This window comes from Oxyura jamaicensis, chromosome Z (assembly GCF_011077185.1).
Source record: "Oxyura jamaicensis isolate SHBP4307 breed ruddy duck chromosome Z, BPBGC_Ojam_1.0, whole genome shotgun sequence".
NCBI lineage: Eukaryota > Metazoa > Chordata > Aves > Anseriformes > Anatidae > Oxyura > Oxyura jamaicensis.
The window spans coordinates 39616314-39636064 of NC_048926.1; the positions used below are offsets into that span (position 1 = coordinate 39616314).

The 19751-nt window shown below is 38.5% G+C and overlaps 1 protein-coding gene across 5 annotated transcripts in view; it reads left to right on the plus strand.

The window, feature by feature from the left end:
* The window catches only part of TRPM3 (transient receptor potential cation channel subfamily M member 3), a 466535-nt gene that overhangs the window by 405826 nt on the left and 40958 nt on the right, over positions 1-19751 (plus strand). For 3 of the 5 annotated variants that reach the window (XM_035309095.1, XM_035309092.1, XM_035309091.1), the window contains exons 12-18: positions 1283-1333; positions 7850-7990; positions 9426-9455; positions 11320-11609; positions 12431-12659; positions 15219-15386; positions 16352-16477. In XM_035309095.1, coding sequence (XP_035164986.1) covers positions 1283-1333; positions 7850-7990; positions 9426-9455; positions 11320-11609; positions 12431-12659; positions 15219-15386; positions 16352-16477 — 1035 coding nt within the window. The remainder of the gene's footprint in view (positions 1-1282; positions 1334-7849; positions 7991-9425; positions 9456-11319; positions 11610-12430; positions 12660-15218; positions 15387-16351; positions 16478-19751) is intronic. The other 2 variants (XM_035309094.1, XM_035309093.1) reach the window with 1 other exon arrangement.

The window sequence follows — 19751 nt, forward strand, 5'->3', positions numbered from 1 at the left end:
AAAAAAAAAAAAAAAAAAAAAAAAAAAAAAAAAAAAAAAAGCATGCATGCATCCATGGTAGCCTCAGCATCAAAACCAGAAAATGACCAAGTAAAAACTATTTAATTTCAGTTAGAGCCCTTAGAGTGATTTGGGAAGCTACAGACCAGTGAAATTGACTTCTGTAAAAGTATACATGGATTCTGTAGGAAAATGCAAAACCTTAGAAATTTATTACAATTTTTGAAGTCAACATGCAGGAGAGTGAAGAAGTTCTACTTCATACACCTATGTTTCCAAAACATATTTAATAATGTTCTTCCTCAAAGGTTACTAAAGAAATTTGGCTGTCATGACATAGAAGAAAAGGGGGCACTTAAAAGCTGCTTAAAGTATAGAAAGAAATAGTAATACATGGTCTGTTTTCCCCACAAAAGATGGTTGATTCAAGAGCTTACACAAGGGTCACTGTTATGCAGCCTATTTAGAGATGATGTGACAGAGACTACTAAAGGGATAATATGTGCAGGTGGTTTGGCATCTCTTTGGACAGGCAAATTGGATACTGTTCATGAAGAAATGCAGGAAAAGTCTCATCACATTCTGTGATTGGGGTACCTAAAATTCTCTTAATAAGCACAGAGCAGTGTATGTATGGAAGCACTGATATAAGCAATAGTCTCATTTATTGCCAGTCATAAGTAAGAAGGCCTCCTACTAAAATCTCTGAAACAGTGCAAAAACACAACTGAAATCAATGTACTTCTCCACACAAAATGCAGATAAAATTGTGGGAGTCATTCCTGCGAGATCTTTCCATGTCAGGTCAGGATTCAAAAGATTAGGCAAATTTGCAGACTCTATGTACTAGTAGTTGCTGTCAGAGGAGACAACGCAGATGCAGCCTCTGGCCCAGGGATTCTCTTAGTCAGCAACAGTGGAAGTGGCGATGCTGAGCACAGGAGGGCTGGTGCCTGACCTGCTGCTCCTCTTTCCACTCTCATCCAGGGACCCTGCACATTGTGCTGGAGACTAGTCTGCATGACTAGGACCTTAGATTTTATGTAGTATGGCAGTTCTTTTGGTTTCCTTACTGAAGGGTTTTGTGTGAAAAAAGAAGTCAGTCAAAACACTGCACTTTTAACTGATTTTTAAAAATATATACATATGACACTATATTTAAAGTGTTTTCGGTTGTCTGATTCTTAAGCTACTAAACTGAGACAGCTATTTCAGCATTTATATCTTGCATGGCCTTGGACAGTGCAAAACTATTTCATTCTTCTGTATTTGTCCTTTACAGAGACATGGACCATCCAACACTCTGTATCACCTAGTCAGGGATGTCAAAAAGGTAAGAGCCCAGTAGACGGTAGGTTGGAAATAATGTCATGATTGCTTTCTGTAGCTAGATACAATCTCTATTTTGCATGAGCTTTCAGTTAGAACCTTCTCCTTCCCCTGCCATTATAGAATGTCGTCTGTTTGTACTGAATATTAACTTTCTGCATACAATGCACAATCAGCAAGTTATTGGGCTTGCTTTTGCTGTGATCTTAGATGCTTGGGTTTTAGTGCTTCTGCTAGCAGAATTGTAGGCTCTTGTATACCCTGTGGATTTATGCTTTTATCTGTATTATTCCATACCTGCAACTATAATCAAAGTTAATTTCCATGTTGTTAATTAACTTTTGAGTCTGTGAAATAGCTGTTACCTTTGTGTTGTTTCCTAGTTCATTGAAATGGTTCTTCGTTCTGTGTTGTGTGGTATGACATAGCTGTCTTCCTCAGAAGAAACATATTAAAAAAGCACAAATTTTCTCTGTCCCCTTATCAAGTTAATTTCCAGCATCTTGAATTATAAAGAGCCATTAAGAGGGTAGGGCAGAAACATAGAGAGATATAGTGACAGGGAAGAGACACCAAAAAACCTTATGTATTTGCTGTGAAGGATTAAAAGTGTTACAGTAGCAGCAATAAATAAAAATCTGACATCCTTTAAATACAAGGATCAAGTAAAGAGATTTACCCTGTAACTGACCTCATCAGCTTGGATATTCTTCCCAGCCATGTGCAGATTGCAACTTTGTTCACTGTGTAACTAGGACAACAAGGCTGGTGTACTTGAGAGGGCAGATTTCTGTACTTGGGAATAGTTAGAGAGAAAGGAATGGAGAATTTTTGTAAAAGCACAGCTTTTGGTGGTTTCTTCTGTCACTGGTAGCTGAGCAGAACTGAAAGAAAATAGGGAAGGGGAGTGGCAATGCTTAAGAATTCATCTTTCTATTGAACAATGCTATGGAATAATCAGTAGTGATGTTTAGAGAGGTTCTGATATTTTTCTTTGTTTAGTATGTTACATGGCATCATTACTGTTCACTTATATAGTATATTAAGTGACATCAGAAAATGTGAAATGTCTACAGAAGAAACCAAAACTGTTCTCACAAACACAACCCCTTGGTTGGAGCAGAGAAAAGCTGGAACACATTTAGACTGCTTCTCCAAGTTAACTAATTTCTTTTGTTACTAAATATGCTGTTCTCTATGCGCCTTTAAGAATTTGAAACAATTGTGGGTCTCTTTACTTTAAAACAGACTTTTCAAACTCCTTCCCTTGTCCGGCATCACCTTTCTCAAAGTCCTTCTTCAAAGCCATAACAATTTATATATCAAGTAATTAAATAGTATCACCTTTATCTGAGTCAATAAGGAAAGATGTATTTTTAAGGAGCTCTTGAAAAATGAAAATAGTCAAATAGGATCATTACTTGTAGGTGTACATTAATAGGCATTGACATTAAATGTACTTACGCTATACTTAACAACATTATTTGACGGTGATTTTTTCCTTAAATGCATTTTTCTTTCCTCTATCCACATCTAAAGTCAAAGTAACTCCCACTATGTGAAGACAACATGTAGTGTTATTAGAATATAGATAAGGGCTTTGAAAATATATATTCTGTGGTAGCCCCTCAGCACATTCTTCAGAGAATACTGTACCTCTTTGGATGTATTTCTCATTTTGTCAGTGGTGAGGAACAACTACAGTTCACAAGAAAAAATGTGACAGCTTAGTATAGCCTGTACCTGAGCAATCAGATACCTTACCAGTCAACCAAGCTATAAATCTGTCAGCAGATCTGACACCAGTTTAAATGAAAACACCTTCTTGGAAATAACTTCTTAATGGACATTGTTATTTGACAGTTAAGTGGCCCTCTGTGCATGAAAACCAGACCGTGTTGCTGATGCTAGTTTTTGAGTATAATATATATACTAGTATATACTAGTATATATATATATATGTAAATATATAGAATTATATATATATTTATATATATATATATATAATTATTATATATATAGTATATATATGTATATATATATTGAAGCCAGATACCTAAACTCTCAGATTTAAGTACATTATCACAAATCATAAATACAACCATGTAGTGTGTCACCTTGAGACAACACTTGAAGGACATGCATACTATGTGACTTTTTAATTCCAGCATCCAAATTTTAAAGCGGGCATTATGCACAAAGGTACGTGCTATTGAAAGTTATTTTCATCTAAGTAATTGTGAATTATCAATCAGAAAAGAGCTGCTTACAAATTATAGAAGTATTATTTAATGTCACTTTATTACAAAGCTATAAAAAACACTGCATGCACAAATACACACACAAACATATAAAACTACAAAATAAAATATTTATTTTCTTCTTTGGATTCCTGAATGCAAATTGCTATGAAGACTGTCAGCCTAGGCAGCAAATTGCAGAGGCCCAGAGAAAGACTCTTAAATAATTTACCATAATCAGAGGGCTTAAATTATAGATATGTCAATTAATAAGGCAAATTACTTCTTAATGGCTCAGCTTTAGAGAGAACTGTGTTCATCTCTCTTTTTGATACTCACAGTTCCATAACTACATATGAGGCCAACTCTGCTTGCATCATTTTTGCCATGACCTTTTTGACATCTTCTGTCAGGGGTACAAAATTTAGCCTACACAGTTGACTTTTCCCCTTCTTTGTACAAACCGATGCATCCAGAGAAAGGAAGAATACTGGTTGTGCCTGTCATCATTTTCAAAAGCAGACATTGCCCTCTACAGGTTGCTTGTAAAGAAAAACTCCTTTGCTGACAATTTGCTAATAAGTAGTGAAAATTAACAGATCAATTTCTTCTTTAATTCAAAACTGGTACATAATAAATATGTCTTAATCTCACTGTGGGGTAGCATATGTTTTCAAAGTCCTTTATTTTGGACTGCCACTACTGTCTAATCTTCCAGAGAACTAGCAGGTATTATACAGAATTTTGAAAGTATTATCTGCTCCTCAGTATGCAAAATCAGAGGCTTTATATCAGCTGAACATGAAAACACGAGGGAAAAAATAAAAAAATAAAAAATAAAAATAAATAAATAAATAAATAAACATTGTATTTTAAAGTTGAAGCTTCTTCAGGAAAAGAATAGTGTATTAACACTTAAAATTTTGTCTCAGCATTAAAAGTTTAACTTATTATTAACCCTCACCACACCAAATAATAATAATTATTATTAATAATAATAATAATAAACTTCTCCTCTATCATTCCTCAGCACCTTGTATGTTCTGGAATTAGCCCACCCAAATTTTCACTGTCCTTGGAACTGTTCTGGCCCACTTGCACCAGTGTGTTTTGTGTATAGGCAGATCACCACTGTTGGGGTAGTCACGGTGTCTACTGGTACAGCAGACATTTTGGAATATGCATAAGCCTTTTGACAAGGCTAGTAGTCCAATTGCCTTTATTAGGGTTGCTCACTTTGGAAAAGCAATTCTATGTTTATTAGCATGGAGCCTTACTTACAAGTATGTCTGCATAAAATATATATATCTGCTGTGATTTTAGGAGTTTTCTGTAGCAAAGTGTTTCAGTATTATCTAGAAGGTTTAGGAGCATCTTTCATTAAAGTAACTGCATTGATTTTTTATCTAAATCTCTTTATGAAATTTCAGAACAGCTGATTGCCTTTCTGAACAATCAAGAAAGTCACATATTGTAATGCATGATGCAGCCTGAATCCTGTTGTGCTTTGTTAATTGCACAGTTGATGGGGTTTTTTGTTGGTTGTTTTTTTGTTGTTGTTTTTTTGTTTGTTTGTTTTCAAGCTAAAAACATCAAAACATTCAGTTTCAGTCTCTTATATTAAGACACCAGGAGTCTGCTGAAGGACTACAACTCTGTCTTTTCTACTCCCACTTCTGCTAGTGCCTTCAACCTTGTTCTAGGAAAAATAAATAAATAAATAAAATATAAATAAATAAATAAATAAATAAATAAATAAATAAATAAATAAAATTAAAAAAAATGTCTTAAGCAAAGGGGAGAATATTTGGGAAAAAAAAAAAAATAAACATAGCAGGGTTAAAATTTTAAATTTATGTTGATTTTTCTTTCAGCTGTTCAGAATAGAAATGTCTGGTTTCAAATAAACTGATCTAATAGGCAGTCCTGCAAACCGTAACAATATTCCCCCCATTAGACTGGCCAAGAGTAGGAAGAATGGAAAAGGATATGCCAAGTGACAGCACTGAAACATAGTTGGCAGTTCACCTTTTGCCACTAAATTTGCTTGACCTAACATCCCTTTGAATTTCACCCTAGTGCCAGTGCACCACAGTGCTACCTCTCTTGTTATTTCCTCAGCCTTTCAGCATGCTGTCAGTACCATGGTGAGCAGGGACTGAAATAAGCTCTCTTTTCCTGGCTGAAGCAGAAGAGGAAGGAGGATCTTTGCATCCATTTCATCTCTTCTGCAGAACCAGGTGCCATCTGCTCTCCATTAGTGCCTCTCTGCTCTGAATCTAATAAGCAAATCTGCAGAGAAGCCAGGCAGACATGCAGATATTTCCAGCAAGACAAAGCAGTCATAAAATTGCTTCATGGGAATTATTAACCTTCTTTTGATGATCACATAAAAAGAGCTACAGGCTAACTGTAATCTATGCTACATTATAGGAAATGTGATTATTTTATTAAAGTGGACTGAATAATTTTGAAGCAAAAAATTACAATTTCTTGGTTCTTCTGCAGTGTTGACTGTACAAATTATTTTTTTCTGCTAAAGTAATTTTCTCTCTTTTTTTTTTCCAAAGCTACCACTTGCAGTTCACAGACAGACTACTTACCTCTCTTTGTACCTTTAATTTGTGGCCACGTCTCTTGCACTATGATATACAGGACCGAGTTGTAAATCTGTATGGTCCTTAATGAGATCTCCAGATTTGGGTGACCTATTCAGAATTTTCTGAATCATGCCTTCTTTTCCAGTAGGGAACTGCTTGCTGAACCACGAACTGCTGTCCAAAAAATTCAGTGGCAATGATTTACAGAAAGAGGTAAATTTTGATTTGGGTGTGTCCCCTCCCCATTAATCCTCTCCTCCTGAAAATGGACCAGAGTTTGCCTTGCAGAGTTTCCATGGGGAAACAGAAAAGCAGGTGTGCCGGTGCTGGGCTTCTGATCTTCTGTTGCAAGAGAGCCCCAAGAGCACCAGTGCATCACTGAGACCAGCCCACTCTGAATTTGTCTGGCCTGAAAGGTGTCTTGTCAGACTTACTGTTCCAAGAGAACCGAAATACCCACTTGATTCAAAGGCTCAAACTAAAATTGCAAGAAAACAACTTGTTATCGAAGTCTCTCTTTATAGCTTAGCAAGCCGTGTATATCCCAGAACTCAAACCACTGTTGTCATTTCCAGACCCAACAATAAAGAGAAGGAAGATATGTGTAAGGGAGTTCACAGAGTGGATATGAATGTATTTACAGTTCCTTTTCCCTTCAAAATGAAAGGTGCATGCTGAAGTCAGAGCATATTCATATTATATTTAGCAGAAGATAAGAACAGAACAGAAGTAGAAGAGTGAGTAATTAGAAATATTTTTCAGGATCCTGCTAATGACCCTTGTCACAATCACAGTTCACCTTTCTGGAACACTATCTCCTTGGCACTGGTGGAAGATAGGTAGCAGGATTACTGTGCTTAGAGGAGTTTTCAGTAAAATAGCTTGGGAGCTCAAGGAGGGCCCATCTAGGAAAATTGCTAGTCCAATGTTTTTCTTCTTGATCAACCCCCCAGAAGAATTAATCATAGATATTTTGTTTATTACAATTTTCATACTCACTTTTATACATACATTTTCCTCATAATATGTGTGAAATTTAAGCAATGATAGTAGTCTATTTGTACATCATCTCCAGAACAGGTGTGTATATATCTGTTCCTCACTGTCCTTCCTTTCCTGGAATGTGGCAAGGAAACACTTCAGGATGGGAAAATCACATGTAGAAGCTGGTTTAATGCAAACTATCAATTTTGCACAGTGTCACTTCACAGTGGCTCAGCAGTGCAGATGAGGCAGTGCAAAGGGATGCCAAAAGAGAAGTGAGATGCTAGGACAAGAGATGTGGGGGACAGATGGTGCAGCAGAGGTGCTGTCCTGAAAGACTAGGGCTCAGCAACTGTGCCTGACCTTTCAAGTGCGCTGATCCTCATGCTTTTTGTTCTGCAGTCATGTTCCTTGTTTTCCCAGCTGAAGAATATGATCACTGTGTACTGACGCTATCTTCTGTTACTGTCAACAAGTTCTTCACCTTCTTATTTAACTTATGTCTTCTTTCCAAGCGAGAATATCCAGGTTTCGGTTGGATCTATTTTAAGGTGAATTAATTAACCAGTATAATAATACATTATTGTTTTTAACTATTTTAATTTATTTCATTCTAACATCTATATAAAGTATATTTAACAATGCCATTAATAATGATTTCTCCTTCCCCCACAATCCTACTTATTTTTGTTACAGGGAAATTTACCTCCTGACTATCGAATTAGCCTGATTGATATCGGCTTGGTGATAGAGTACCTGATGGGAGGAGCATATCGCTGCAATTACACCCGAAAACGGTTCAGAACACTGTACCACAATTTATTTGGCCCCAAGAGGGTAAGGAACAAATTGCTTCTCTTCTGTATGACTGCACCCATTGTTAGGGATTGCAATAGCTTCTTGGATGGTTCCAGGCTTTGGGGGGAATCTGCATGCACACACTATTCAGTCTAGAGATTCATTTCCACTACTTACATAGCAGCTATTTCACTGAAATGCATTGTAGTAGGTCAGCTGCATTTTTTTATGAGTTTAATGAAAAAAAAAAAAAAATTACTGGGTTGAGCTGTCCTGCTGCCCTGGTGAGACCATGACATAAAGCAGCCTCCCCTGGATTTAAAATCTGTAATTATCATTATCCACAGCTTTCAAAAGACAGTCCTTTGATTTGTACCAACAATACCACAGGGCACCTGGGGTAGACTTGAGAAAACTTGTTTTTTTATAGATTCATGTCCTATCTCAGGACTCATCCTCTTGATTGTGGCCAGAAGCTATGTGAGCAAAGAAACCCATAGCTCCAAACAGGCTTTACTGCTTGCATGTGTCTCCAGCTGTCAGTGAGATCATAGCACAAAATACTATCCTGTTTTTTTGTTTGTTTGTTTGTTTGTTTTTGGAGTTTTCTTGCTTGATAGGTTTCAAAATTTTGAATCCAAAGTAAATTTATTATCTTTCTAAAGCATAAAATATACGTATTGTAATAATAATGCCACTGACCCAATCCAACTTGAAGGAAATTCTGATCAACTGTTGCCAGCAAGATTTGTAGTTTTTTTCCTAATTTTGCCTCACATTTTTATTTCATGCCTCAGTCCAGGTTTTAGCAATACATACTACTGAATATTGTTCAAAGTCACTATAAAGAGCAACAGCTCTGAGGAAAATTTACAGCCATAACGCATAACAGGGGGGTTCTTTCTTTCCCTACATGTTCATACTTCACTTCTGAGAAGAAAGGTAGTAACCAAAGCTGCCAGGAGAGACTTCTTTCAATTAGTCATATTTCATTAAGAAAAGCATTTAAGTAGAGACTTCACAGACACTGACACAAAATGTAGAGCAGTGTTTTTAGTATCAATGAAAGCTTGCCAGGTAAATGGTCAAAACACTGAAGTACTCCTCAGAAACTCTCTCATGCTAGTTTCTCTTAGCAGTAATTCCTGTTTCCTTTGTACTAGAACAGACACAATCCAGCTGGAATTTACATCTGAATCCATATGTATGTCTTCTGTTGTTTGTTTTGGTGAAATTGGGTCAAACTCAAGGTTGAATTAAACACATATATGTAGTTACTTATTTGATTTATATGTGTGTATTATATTACATTATATTTCATTATATAGAGATTGTTTACATTAAATATTGCATATTTTATACTCTATATGTTATACATTGTGTTGCACACTCATGTATGTATATATACACATACGGTTGTAATTTTTCATCACCCTTCTGGGAGAAATAACATTTTTCTAACTTTTTTGTACAGCCAAAAGCCCTGAAACTGCTGGGAATGGAGGTAGGTAACCTGTGATAAATCTTAATGTCTTGTTCTTCTTTGACAAATATAAATGATATCCAGATAATATTTAAGTTCACTTTGACAAAGGCACCAACAGTTGTTTTCAAATTTTTAATGAGTAATGTGCCACACCAGTTGTAATTTTCATCCAGATAACTTTTTTATGCAAGGGCCAGATTAAGAAACATTTCTTAATAGAAATCTACCAGGTAGACAAAATAAAAGAAAGTTCTTCCACCTCCATGCATCAGGTTTATTTTGATAAAGTTTAAACAAAATGCTTCAGTCTGTCAGCTTATGTAGTATTTCAGTCAGATTACTATGTAATTTTAGAAAGATTTCAAAGAAATTAAGTTATTGAAGAGACTGGGGTGCAAATCTTTCTGTGGGCCAAATTTTTGTCAATTTTGTTGACACTTCTGTCTACCATGCTAATTCAAATAGATAGTAGTCTCTCTCTCTCTCAAGGAGAGAGAGAGAGAGAATCATAGAATATCCCGAGCTAGAAGGGACCCACAAGAATGGAGTGCAACTCCTGGATCCACCCAGCAGGACCACACAAAAATCAGACCCTACATCTGAGGGCATTGTCCAAAGGCTTCTTGAACTCCAGCAGGCTTGGTACTGTGACCACTGCCCTGGGTTCAGTGCCTGACCACCCTCTGGGTGCAGAACCTTTCCCTAACACCGAGCCTGACTGTCTCCTGTTCCAGCTCCATGCTGTTCCATCTCCCTAAGGTCCTGTCGCTGTCCCCAGAGAGCAGAGCTCAGCGCCTGCCCCTCCGCTCCCCTCGTGAGGGAGCTGCAGGCCGCCATGAGGCCTCCCCTCAGCCTGCTCTGCTCTGGGCTGAGCAAACCAAGGGACCTCAGCCGTTCCTCATACTTCTTGCCCTCCAGACTCTTCACCATCTTTGTAGGCCTCCTTTGGAGGCTCTCTGATAGTTTTACGTCCTTCTCATACTGTGGGGCCCAAAACTGCAGCCAGATCAAGGTGTGGCTGCAGCAGCGCAGAGCAGAGCAGGACCATCCCTTCCCTCGACCAGCTGGCAGTGCTGGGCCTGACGCACCCCAGGGTACAATTGGCCCTTTTGTCTGCCAGGCATGCTGCTGGCTCATGTTCAACTTGCTGATGATCAAAACCCATAGCTCGCTTTCCATGGGGCTGCTCACCAGCCTATTGTCCCACAGTCTGTATGTACAGGCAGGGTTGCCCCATCCCAGGTGCAAAATCCAGCAGTTTCTCTTGTTAAACTTCGTATGACTGGTGTTTGCGCTGCCCTCTCATTTGAGGCTAGCTATAGAAACAATATTGGACTGGAGAAAGAAGGGGAAAGCACGGGATAAAAAGGCAGACTGGGAGTAAAGAAAGGTGATTCTGATTCTGCTGAGAAGATAAAGATGCAAAATACTAGGAATAAGAGGGAAGGAAATCTTCAGAAGATGAGACCATCCCTTGGATATGTACTGTCAGTAGGAAGAAGGAGGCTGATGCTTTATAACAGATGTTATAATTGAATGAATGCTTAGCTTTATTTTAATGATGACTATTTCAAAATGGCTCTGGGCATTGTCATGCTTTGTGCTTTCAGGGAGAAAGAGCAGTTCACAGTGATAGTCCAAAGTTCTTTTTCCCTATATTTAGGTATGGGCCTATTGACTTTGTAATTACAGTGCATGGACCGATACTATTGCCATTGTTTTGTGCTCTTAAATATTTTATCCAAAAAAGCTGAATGGGCTGGCCTGCGGGGAATGTATCTGACATCTCAGATACTGACTGATACATTTTGTGAATTGACTGAGTTCTTTCGCGAGGAAAAAAAAAAAAAAAAAATCTCTACAATCTCTACAATTCTCACAGGATGATGTCCCTTTGCGGCGAGGGAGGAAAACAACTAAGAAAAGAGAAGAAGAAGTTGATATTGACTTGGATGACCCTGAGATCAATCATTTTCCTTTCCCGTTCCATGAGCTAATGGTGTGGGCTGTGCTTATGAAGCGTCAGAAGATGGCCCTCTTCTTTTGGCAGCATGGGGAGGAGGCTATGGCTAAAGCATTGGTGGCCTGTAAGCTCTGCAAAGCCATGGCCCATGAAGCATCAGAAAATGACATGGTGGATGACATATCCCAAGAGCTGAACCATAATTCCAGGTGATTTTCTTTCATACACATTTTAATGGATGAAGAAAATAATTAAGGAAAAAAAAAAAAAAAAGAGAGAGAGAGAGAGAGGGAGAGAGAGAGAGAGGCTCCCTTTGGAGAAAGACTAAATGGCTTTTAAACAATCTGTCTGCCAAAAAAGCAATGTTGCAACCAAGACAACTTCTGAATAAGAAGGTGTCAAGAAGTTAGTGAATTATCTATACTGCATATGAGTTCTCCCTGAGGCCTCAACAGTAAGGCTGCAGTCTTTGTGCTTTTGCAAGGCACTGTGTTCATTCTAAGCAGAACAACTGTTGAAATCCTTATGAACACCATATGCAGGCAGAAGTGGTAATTAACCAAGAGCTCCTACTTAGGTGAGCAGGATAAAACACTATTTTTCATAATAATCTTTTCTGATTTTAAAGACAGAGACAGAAAATTGTGATAATTCAAAAAAATCTTATTAGATGCTCCTTGATCCAGGAGCCTTGACCATGAATTTGTGAGCAAACAGAAGAGTAGCAGTCCTCCAGACTGCAGATAACCAACAGATTTCAACCAGAAAATGTCAGGGAGGTGGGCAGGCAGGTGGGAGCAGACAGCTGGTAGCTGTGGGTGCTCAGCATGTCTAAGCTGGGCCATTTATTTATATGCCTACCATTAGCCACTCACATATGAAAAAGTGGGTTTGTGTGCATGCAGTCAACATCACGATTTGCATGATGGAAGGTGATGCACCCGCTGCAGAGGCTGTCACTTCCTGAGGGGTGTTTTCTGCAACAGACCATGTGGTCTAACAGGAATGACCAAATGTCCCTCTGTTGCAGGGACTTTGGCCAGTTGGCAGTGGAGCTGTTGGACCAGTCGTACAAGCAAGACGAGCAACTGGCAATGAAACTGCTGACCTACGAGCTGAAGAACTGGAGCAATGCCACATGCTTGCAGCTCGCAGTGGCAGCCAAGCACAGGGACTTCATTGCTCACACTTGCAGCCAAATGCTGCTCACAGACATGTGGATGGGTCGTCTACGGATGCGCAAAAATTCTGGCCTAAAGGTCAGCATTGTTTTAAAGTAAAATTAATAGCCAGAGGAGTTCTGATAGATGGTGATGAGGCTCACAGCAAATTAGTAATAACTTGTTCAATTAACATTATTCTGGGGGTCTTATTCATAGCCAGGGTATATTCTTCCTGTTTTTAACATTTCATCAGAGAGCTTATCACAAATCCAAGTTCAAAACCCATTACTAATTTTTTAATATCTTTTTTAAAGCCCCTTTCAAAGTCAGTGAGAGTTACCAGAATCAGAATCGAGACAGGAGGTTAGTTCATCACTCTGCCTGGACACTTGAGGAGTTAGCAAAGGTTCTTAAATTTAAATAAAGAAAATGGATGTGAAAGTGAATTAACACCTAGAGAAAAGTAATTAACAGCTAGAGAATGGTAAAAGAAATCCAACAACCTTCCCCAGAACAGGTCAAAGAGAGCAGTACAAATGTTCTTGCAATCCCCCACCAGCCTTCCTGATGATTGCCCTGAAGGAACTAACCAAGGGGATACCGATGATACTCCAATTTCCAAAGGTGCTTAAGCTTTACTTCCACCTGCATAATTGCTAACAGAGCAAAGCGGGTTCTGAGATGTGAATTTCTGTTCAGAAGAAACCTGGGCTGCCACTTTCACCAGAGTTCTCATCAGAGCACAAAGTCAGGAATTTTCTCTTTCCCTAGCTGACAGAGAAGCACTTTCAGGGAAGGCCCTCTCTTTCCTGTACGATTTCTGTGTGTGAGAAGTGATAATTGCTCAGCTGCTTTGCTGTGTGAAAAGTTGTTTGGTAGTGGTGAGAATGGTGATGACTGCTTGCATCATTATCATACTGTGTATAATGCAGTAGTGGTGATAAATGGGAGTAAGTGACTAACAGCATTCTCACCATCCTCCCTCAGGAGCTACACTTAGATGTTGTTCTGCTAACAGATAGAAAGTATTCTTGTATTTGGAGGCATTTTTACTATTTTTCTGTGTTCTGTCATGGGCTCCGTGCCCTTCATGGGGGACTGCTACCTTGTTCCTTGCTTGGCTTTGCAGATACTCCACGTGGGCAGGTGGGAGTCCCTGCAGCACCTAATTTTCCACTTCATGCTTTCATTTTTATAGCACATACATCTGAAGCCATAAAACAGAGCTTCCTTTTACATTGAATAACTGAAGATAACATGCTGTTTCCTTTCAGCTTCTCGTAACAGCTAGGCCCCTCACAAGGATCCTTTGCTCAGCTTACAGTCTGTGTTATTCCATTGAAGCTCATTAGCAGACCCTGTTTAAAGTTAAAGCAGGCTACATGAGCAGGAGGCAACATAGAGAAGAGATAATTGACAAGTATGAGTCATGGATCATTTCCCACAAATAATTTTCTCCCATTGAAACAGCAAACAGCAAGAAGACTGCGCCTAATTCTCTTATCATCCCACCAGGGAGGTGCAGCACCAAGGGGAAGGGGAGAGGCAATTGCAAATCCTTCCTGGACTTCTCTCTGAGAAGTCAGGTTTGCTTTTTACCCTCTCACACAGGAGCCGGGTGCAGGAGCAGTGCAGGCAGGTGCTCAGCTTGTCCAAGCCTGGGAACAGGCTGCATACATGCTCACTGCTGCTAACTGCAGTAACCTGGGTGATTTCAGTAACACACACATGCTGTCTGCTGATGAGACAAACACAAGCAGTTACCATCCCCAATCAGCTGACAAGCTAACTGGTTTCACTGTCATCTGAGATTTTCTAGAGATTCCAGCAAAAACAGAAAAAGCTGTTGTGCTTATGAATACAGACTGGCCACTTCTTGTATTGTTATGATATCTCTTCAGTCATACCCCAAGTGTTATTCATTGCATATATCCATGCAACGTAAATGTAATGTTTTTTCTGCACTCCCTCAGCGTAAGAGAGAAGGCAGAAAAGGAGGAGTTGGTATTAGCATGAGCATAATGTGGGCTGCCAAGCTAGTGAAGCAAAATCTAAGGGAACTGCATAGCTAAGCACATCAACATTTGCTACTGATGGCTGTGCTTCCTGTCCTCAGATCCACATGTTTATGTCTTGACTACTTGTGTGTATTAAGTATGGACACATGGAGCTTGAGACCCTGTCTATAAAAAATGATAATTCCTGTCTGTCATTTACACTGATGTTCTCTATTATGACATTTACACTGATGTTTTCTATTACATAAAACTCAGAAATCAGCAAGTCCAAAGTCTGAATATAGCCATGGTACGACCTGCCATTGACGTTCTATAATATTTTGTAAATGCATTCATGTATTACCAATATGTATCTGATGAGAAAGCATTTTATCTCATGCAATAAAATACTCAAGAGAGGCAATTAGCCATAGCATTCACAGCAGTGGTAATAGAATTTACATGCTTTGTTTCACTACAGAGCTCTGAAAACATTACCCCAAGTGACAAATACTCTATTGCCATAGAAACTCACTTGCTCAAGTATATTTGTTTTCTCAAATGTCCCAAGGGAGTTGTTCCATTTGACACTAAATAACCATCATGATTGTACTGTTTACTGTGATGATTACTGTTATCATTATTATCATTGCTTTAGGTAATTCTAGGAATTCTACTTCCTCCTTCAATCCTCAGCTTGGAGTTCAAGAACAAAGATGATATGCCTTACATGTCTCAGGCCAATGAGATCCATCTTCAAGAAAAGGAGCCAGAAGAACCAGAAAAACCAGTGAAAGAAAAAGAGGAGGAGGACATGGAACTCACTGTAAGAGCTGACAATAAATAGCAAATTGAGAGCAGCCTCAGGGCTCTCAGTTTGCTATTTTGTGGGTGCTGTAGGTCATCTGATACATTTAGCAGATGATAGGATACCACTCCTAATGCTCCCACCTCTTCATCACAAATCAAAATAATTTGTCATTATTGTTGTCTTGATGTTGCAGTAGTACATAGTGATGCTGAAGCACCACTTTGTAACGTAATATCTTCATATTTTGATCCAATTTGATGCTGCATGCATTATCTGACATAAATTCAAGATTCAGATAAATTCAAATTTCAGGACTGATAGAACTTGACCGTGATAAAGGGAGTGCACCTCTCCAGTAGAAAAAATGCTGACAAATTGTTGGGGGAGGAGGGTTGTTTCTTTGTTTTTCAGCTGGAAATATGCAGAGACTTGTGGAAGCTAGAAATTTATTTACTATTTTTTAGTTAATTAGAGGGCAAACGTGCAAATAGGCAAGACAAACAATGGTGACATTTTTCAAAACCATTTATGAATTTGTAGTCAGTGCCTCTCACACATTTACACATGCATTTTTAATCAACTGAAGACATTGGCAAGTAGCTAGACAGCTCAGCCCTTGCTAAAAGCTTTTATAGATCAGCAGAACGGTGTAAGAAAGATCTCGTCTGTATTAGCAACATAGTCTTAGATTAATAATTTACAAGACAAAGAGAATCAAATAGCTAAAGATCTGAAAATTATGCAGGTATCAGGAGTTAAAATTATCAGGAGTGAAAACCACAGTTATCAGGAGTTATCAGACCTGCCTTTGCTGAATTTGCTTTGTTTTTGTTTTGGTTGTGGTGTCTTCTGACAGACTTAAAGCTCAACACTAGTCCTTCAAGGTTAGGACAGAGAAGTAGAAGTAAAAAGGGATTTTCCTGGAAAAAAAAAAAAAAAAAAAAAAAAAAAAAAAAAAAAAAAAAGACTGTTTCCCACAGGCAAACAGCAGGAGCTGCCCTCAGGACCCCGTCTGCAGGCAGGCAGAAGGACCTGCCTACAGGACCCAATATGCAGGCAAGCCGAAGGAGCAGCCCACAAGATCCACCTACAGGACTCGCTTGCAGGCAAGAACCTGGCGGTTGGGAAGGACCAGAAGCCAGAATAGCCACTATGGGCTGTTCTCCACTCATTAGCTGTTAATTGCAATTTGTTACCCCTGGCTTCTGATTCACTCATGAAGTGCCTATTCAAATCAAATAAGCACTTTGTAAACTGCCTTTTTCTTGGCAATGGGGAGAGATTTGGGGAGGAAGTTATTTCCATCTCTCTGCAGTTAATAATCCAGCTCCTGGTTTCTTGTCTACAATACTGTTTCCTTTTTATCTTCTGATTCCTGCTACAAGGAAGTGATGTGCTGAACTGTATTCGCTTTTCCAGATGAATCTTAGATTTTTCCCCCCCTTCTCCTTACAGTGTGCTGACAATCTTACTGCTCTTTTCCATTTGTGAATCTACTCTTCTATTCCCTCAAATCTGATGCATCTTTCTAGTGAAGTTTCTGACAGATACAACTTTTTCTATAAATGTAAGGAGTACCCCCATGTTGTTGACAAAATTCAGAAAAAAAAAAAAAAAATCTTTGACACACTCTGACTTATTTTTTTTTGCCCATATTATCTATAGCATGTTTTAGGAATTCTAATGTGGCTTCTTCATATGGGTTCTAGAGCAATGACAGCAGTGGTAAGGGGAAGTTATTTGCTAGCAGAGAACTTTGCATGTATTTCTGTTTATGTACACCATAGCTAGTTATACCTAGTCCTTCTCAGGCACTGTGTCAGGGACTGACATGTTTTAAATATAAGAAAATATTTCAGATTGAAATTTTGGGTTGTTCTGACCTAAATCAAATTGCCTGACATGTTAAATCTGGCCCCTTCTCCACTGATGAGAGGATATCTAACAGGTATTTTGGAAAGCGCCTTTGAGAACTTTAACCGTTAGCCACAAATACACTCAGGATACTTTATTCATAGTTCATTAAGATTAATAAATGTTAATGATTTGGTATCACAAATGTTTAATCAGTTGCTGAACTCTGGTTCAATAGATCAGCCATCGACCCTAACCATACTTTGTGATTATTCATAACACCTGCTGCAAAGCATATGTAATATAATCTGTTTTAATAACTGGTATTTTGGTGCAGTGATTAACTTTAATCTTGACTAATATTATGTATATTTAAAATGAAGTGCACATCCCCCCCCCTTTTTTTTAAAAAAAATTCATGACTAACAAAAAGATTCTTTAAGGGGTTAGTGCATTTTTTTAAATCTGTTTATTTAACACAGGAACATTGAAAACCCAAACTTTTCCATGGTTTGGCCTTCCAAGCTTTGTTCAGCTTCAAGCTTAAACAAATAATATTGATAAGCTAAGAACACTTCTTGTCACCTCAAAAATCAATTTCTAGCAAATAATCTGTAATCCAAATAATCTGCCTAGTTTTATTCATAATCCTTTACACAGAATACTACTGAAATCTGTGTATTCCTGTAATCTTATGACCACATTAATTTTTATAAAGGTATTACTAAGATAAAGGGATTGAATATAATCAAGATCTGTGAATTGATTTCTTATGAAATCTTCTTCTTTTGAAGTTCAGCCCAGACTAATGATAGACCAAGAGTCAGTTTCTTACTCTGGACTGCATTTTTCTAGTGTGAATCAGATTGATGTGATTTTTGCACTATTTTACACCTCACTTGCACAGAATAATGTGATCATATAGACAACAGCAACAATGAAGTCCCCAGTGGGTGCATCTGCGGAATATATACTTATTTTATGTTCCTCTCAAAGGAACTGGTACACAGGTGAAATGTGGGTATACTATATAAAGATGCAGTGTTTATTAACTGTAAACTATTTGTTACTCACACCTGCATTTAGCTTTATAACACATATTTGAGAGTGCTGGGCACACATTCCTTTAACACCTAGATGCTAGGCAACAGATTTTCCTTATAGCAGTTACTCACAAAACCACTCTCAAATACTGCTCTCATCACCATTCCCTTGGCACCAAGCAATTTACCAGAATTTGTAGAAGGCGCTAGTAGTTATTAATCCTGCTTATTAAGACCTAGAGGAGCAGAAAGGCACTAAAATCTGAAGGCCAGAGACATTTTGTATTTGTACAATGTCCTGCTCAGAACCTTAGTTCAGGTGCTAATTTTTAGGCTGGTTGGAAACCCCAGTGGTCTAGCCTCATCTTAAAATAACACTGATTCTACAAGCTGTAATTAGGAGCATCCTAATCCTTCTTTGGTGCCTTATTGTTCACTTACTAGTTTCCCAGTAAATGGTGTTATTTTACAATACGGAATAACTCATCAAAGTCCTTTAGAAGATGTTTGTTTTTTTGCTGCCTTTTTTCCAATTTTGCACATCAAAGAGAAAGGCTGGACTTTCATGAGTACTAAAAGTCTGAGATAGGATTGTTCACCATCAACAAGATCTTTGGACAGACCTATATCTTACCCATAGTACATATGCTTAGCTTTTTTTTTTTCTGTGGCAAGAACTAACTAAATCAGTAAAAATGCAGTTTTTAACCTAGAAAAGGTTGAAGAGCAGTGCCATCATGCCCCCACCCCATCTCACCCATGCTATCAAGGTACGGTGCATGCGTCATCTCACATACAAAAGGAGTGAGGCACCCCTGTAGCCCATCTGGAAAACAGCAGTGGGAAATTCTGCTGGGGCTCACAAGGCAGAAGCACCAGTGCTGTCCATCTCCATAATAAGGGATTTCCCTCTGTTTCTCTGTTTGTTTCAGAAACTTTGTGTGTCACTGTCATGCTCCAGCACTCTCCGTGTCTCACAATGCTCAGCAGCTGGGAGAGCAGAGCTCCTGGTGATTTATGTCTGTTCTCTATTCACCTTAAAGAACCGATGAGCATGTGCAAAATCCAATTTTGTACACCTAGAACAAAAAGGCATTAAGCATTTTTCCTGCCAGCAGCTCAATGCAGAGAGCAGTAGCCCTGGAACAATTAGCATGGAGGCAGCATTTCTGTGCACACTGCAGGGTACAAGGGGGTGTACAGGGAGAGGTATGGCATGTATGTCCACCCATCTATGTATTATTTCCACATTAGTTCCTTGTGAGTACAGGGTAAGTCTATGTGTAGCATGTACATTTCACTAAGGATAAACTGTTAAGATCATGCTAACAGGACTAAAACTCATGCTATTTAATTATAAAAACAGATAAAATATCATTCAATCATTAACATATCTTAACAAAAATATACAGAACCCAAAACTGTCCTGGTTTTGTGTCAATGACCAGCCCTCAAGTAAACTAAATTTGGGGGGGAGACAGAA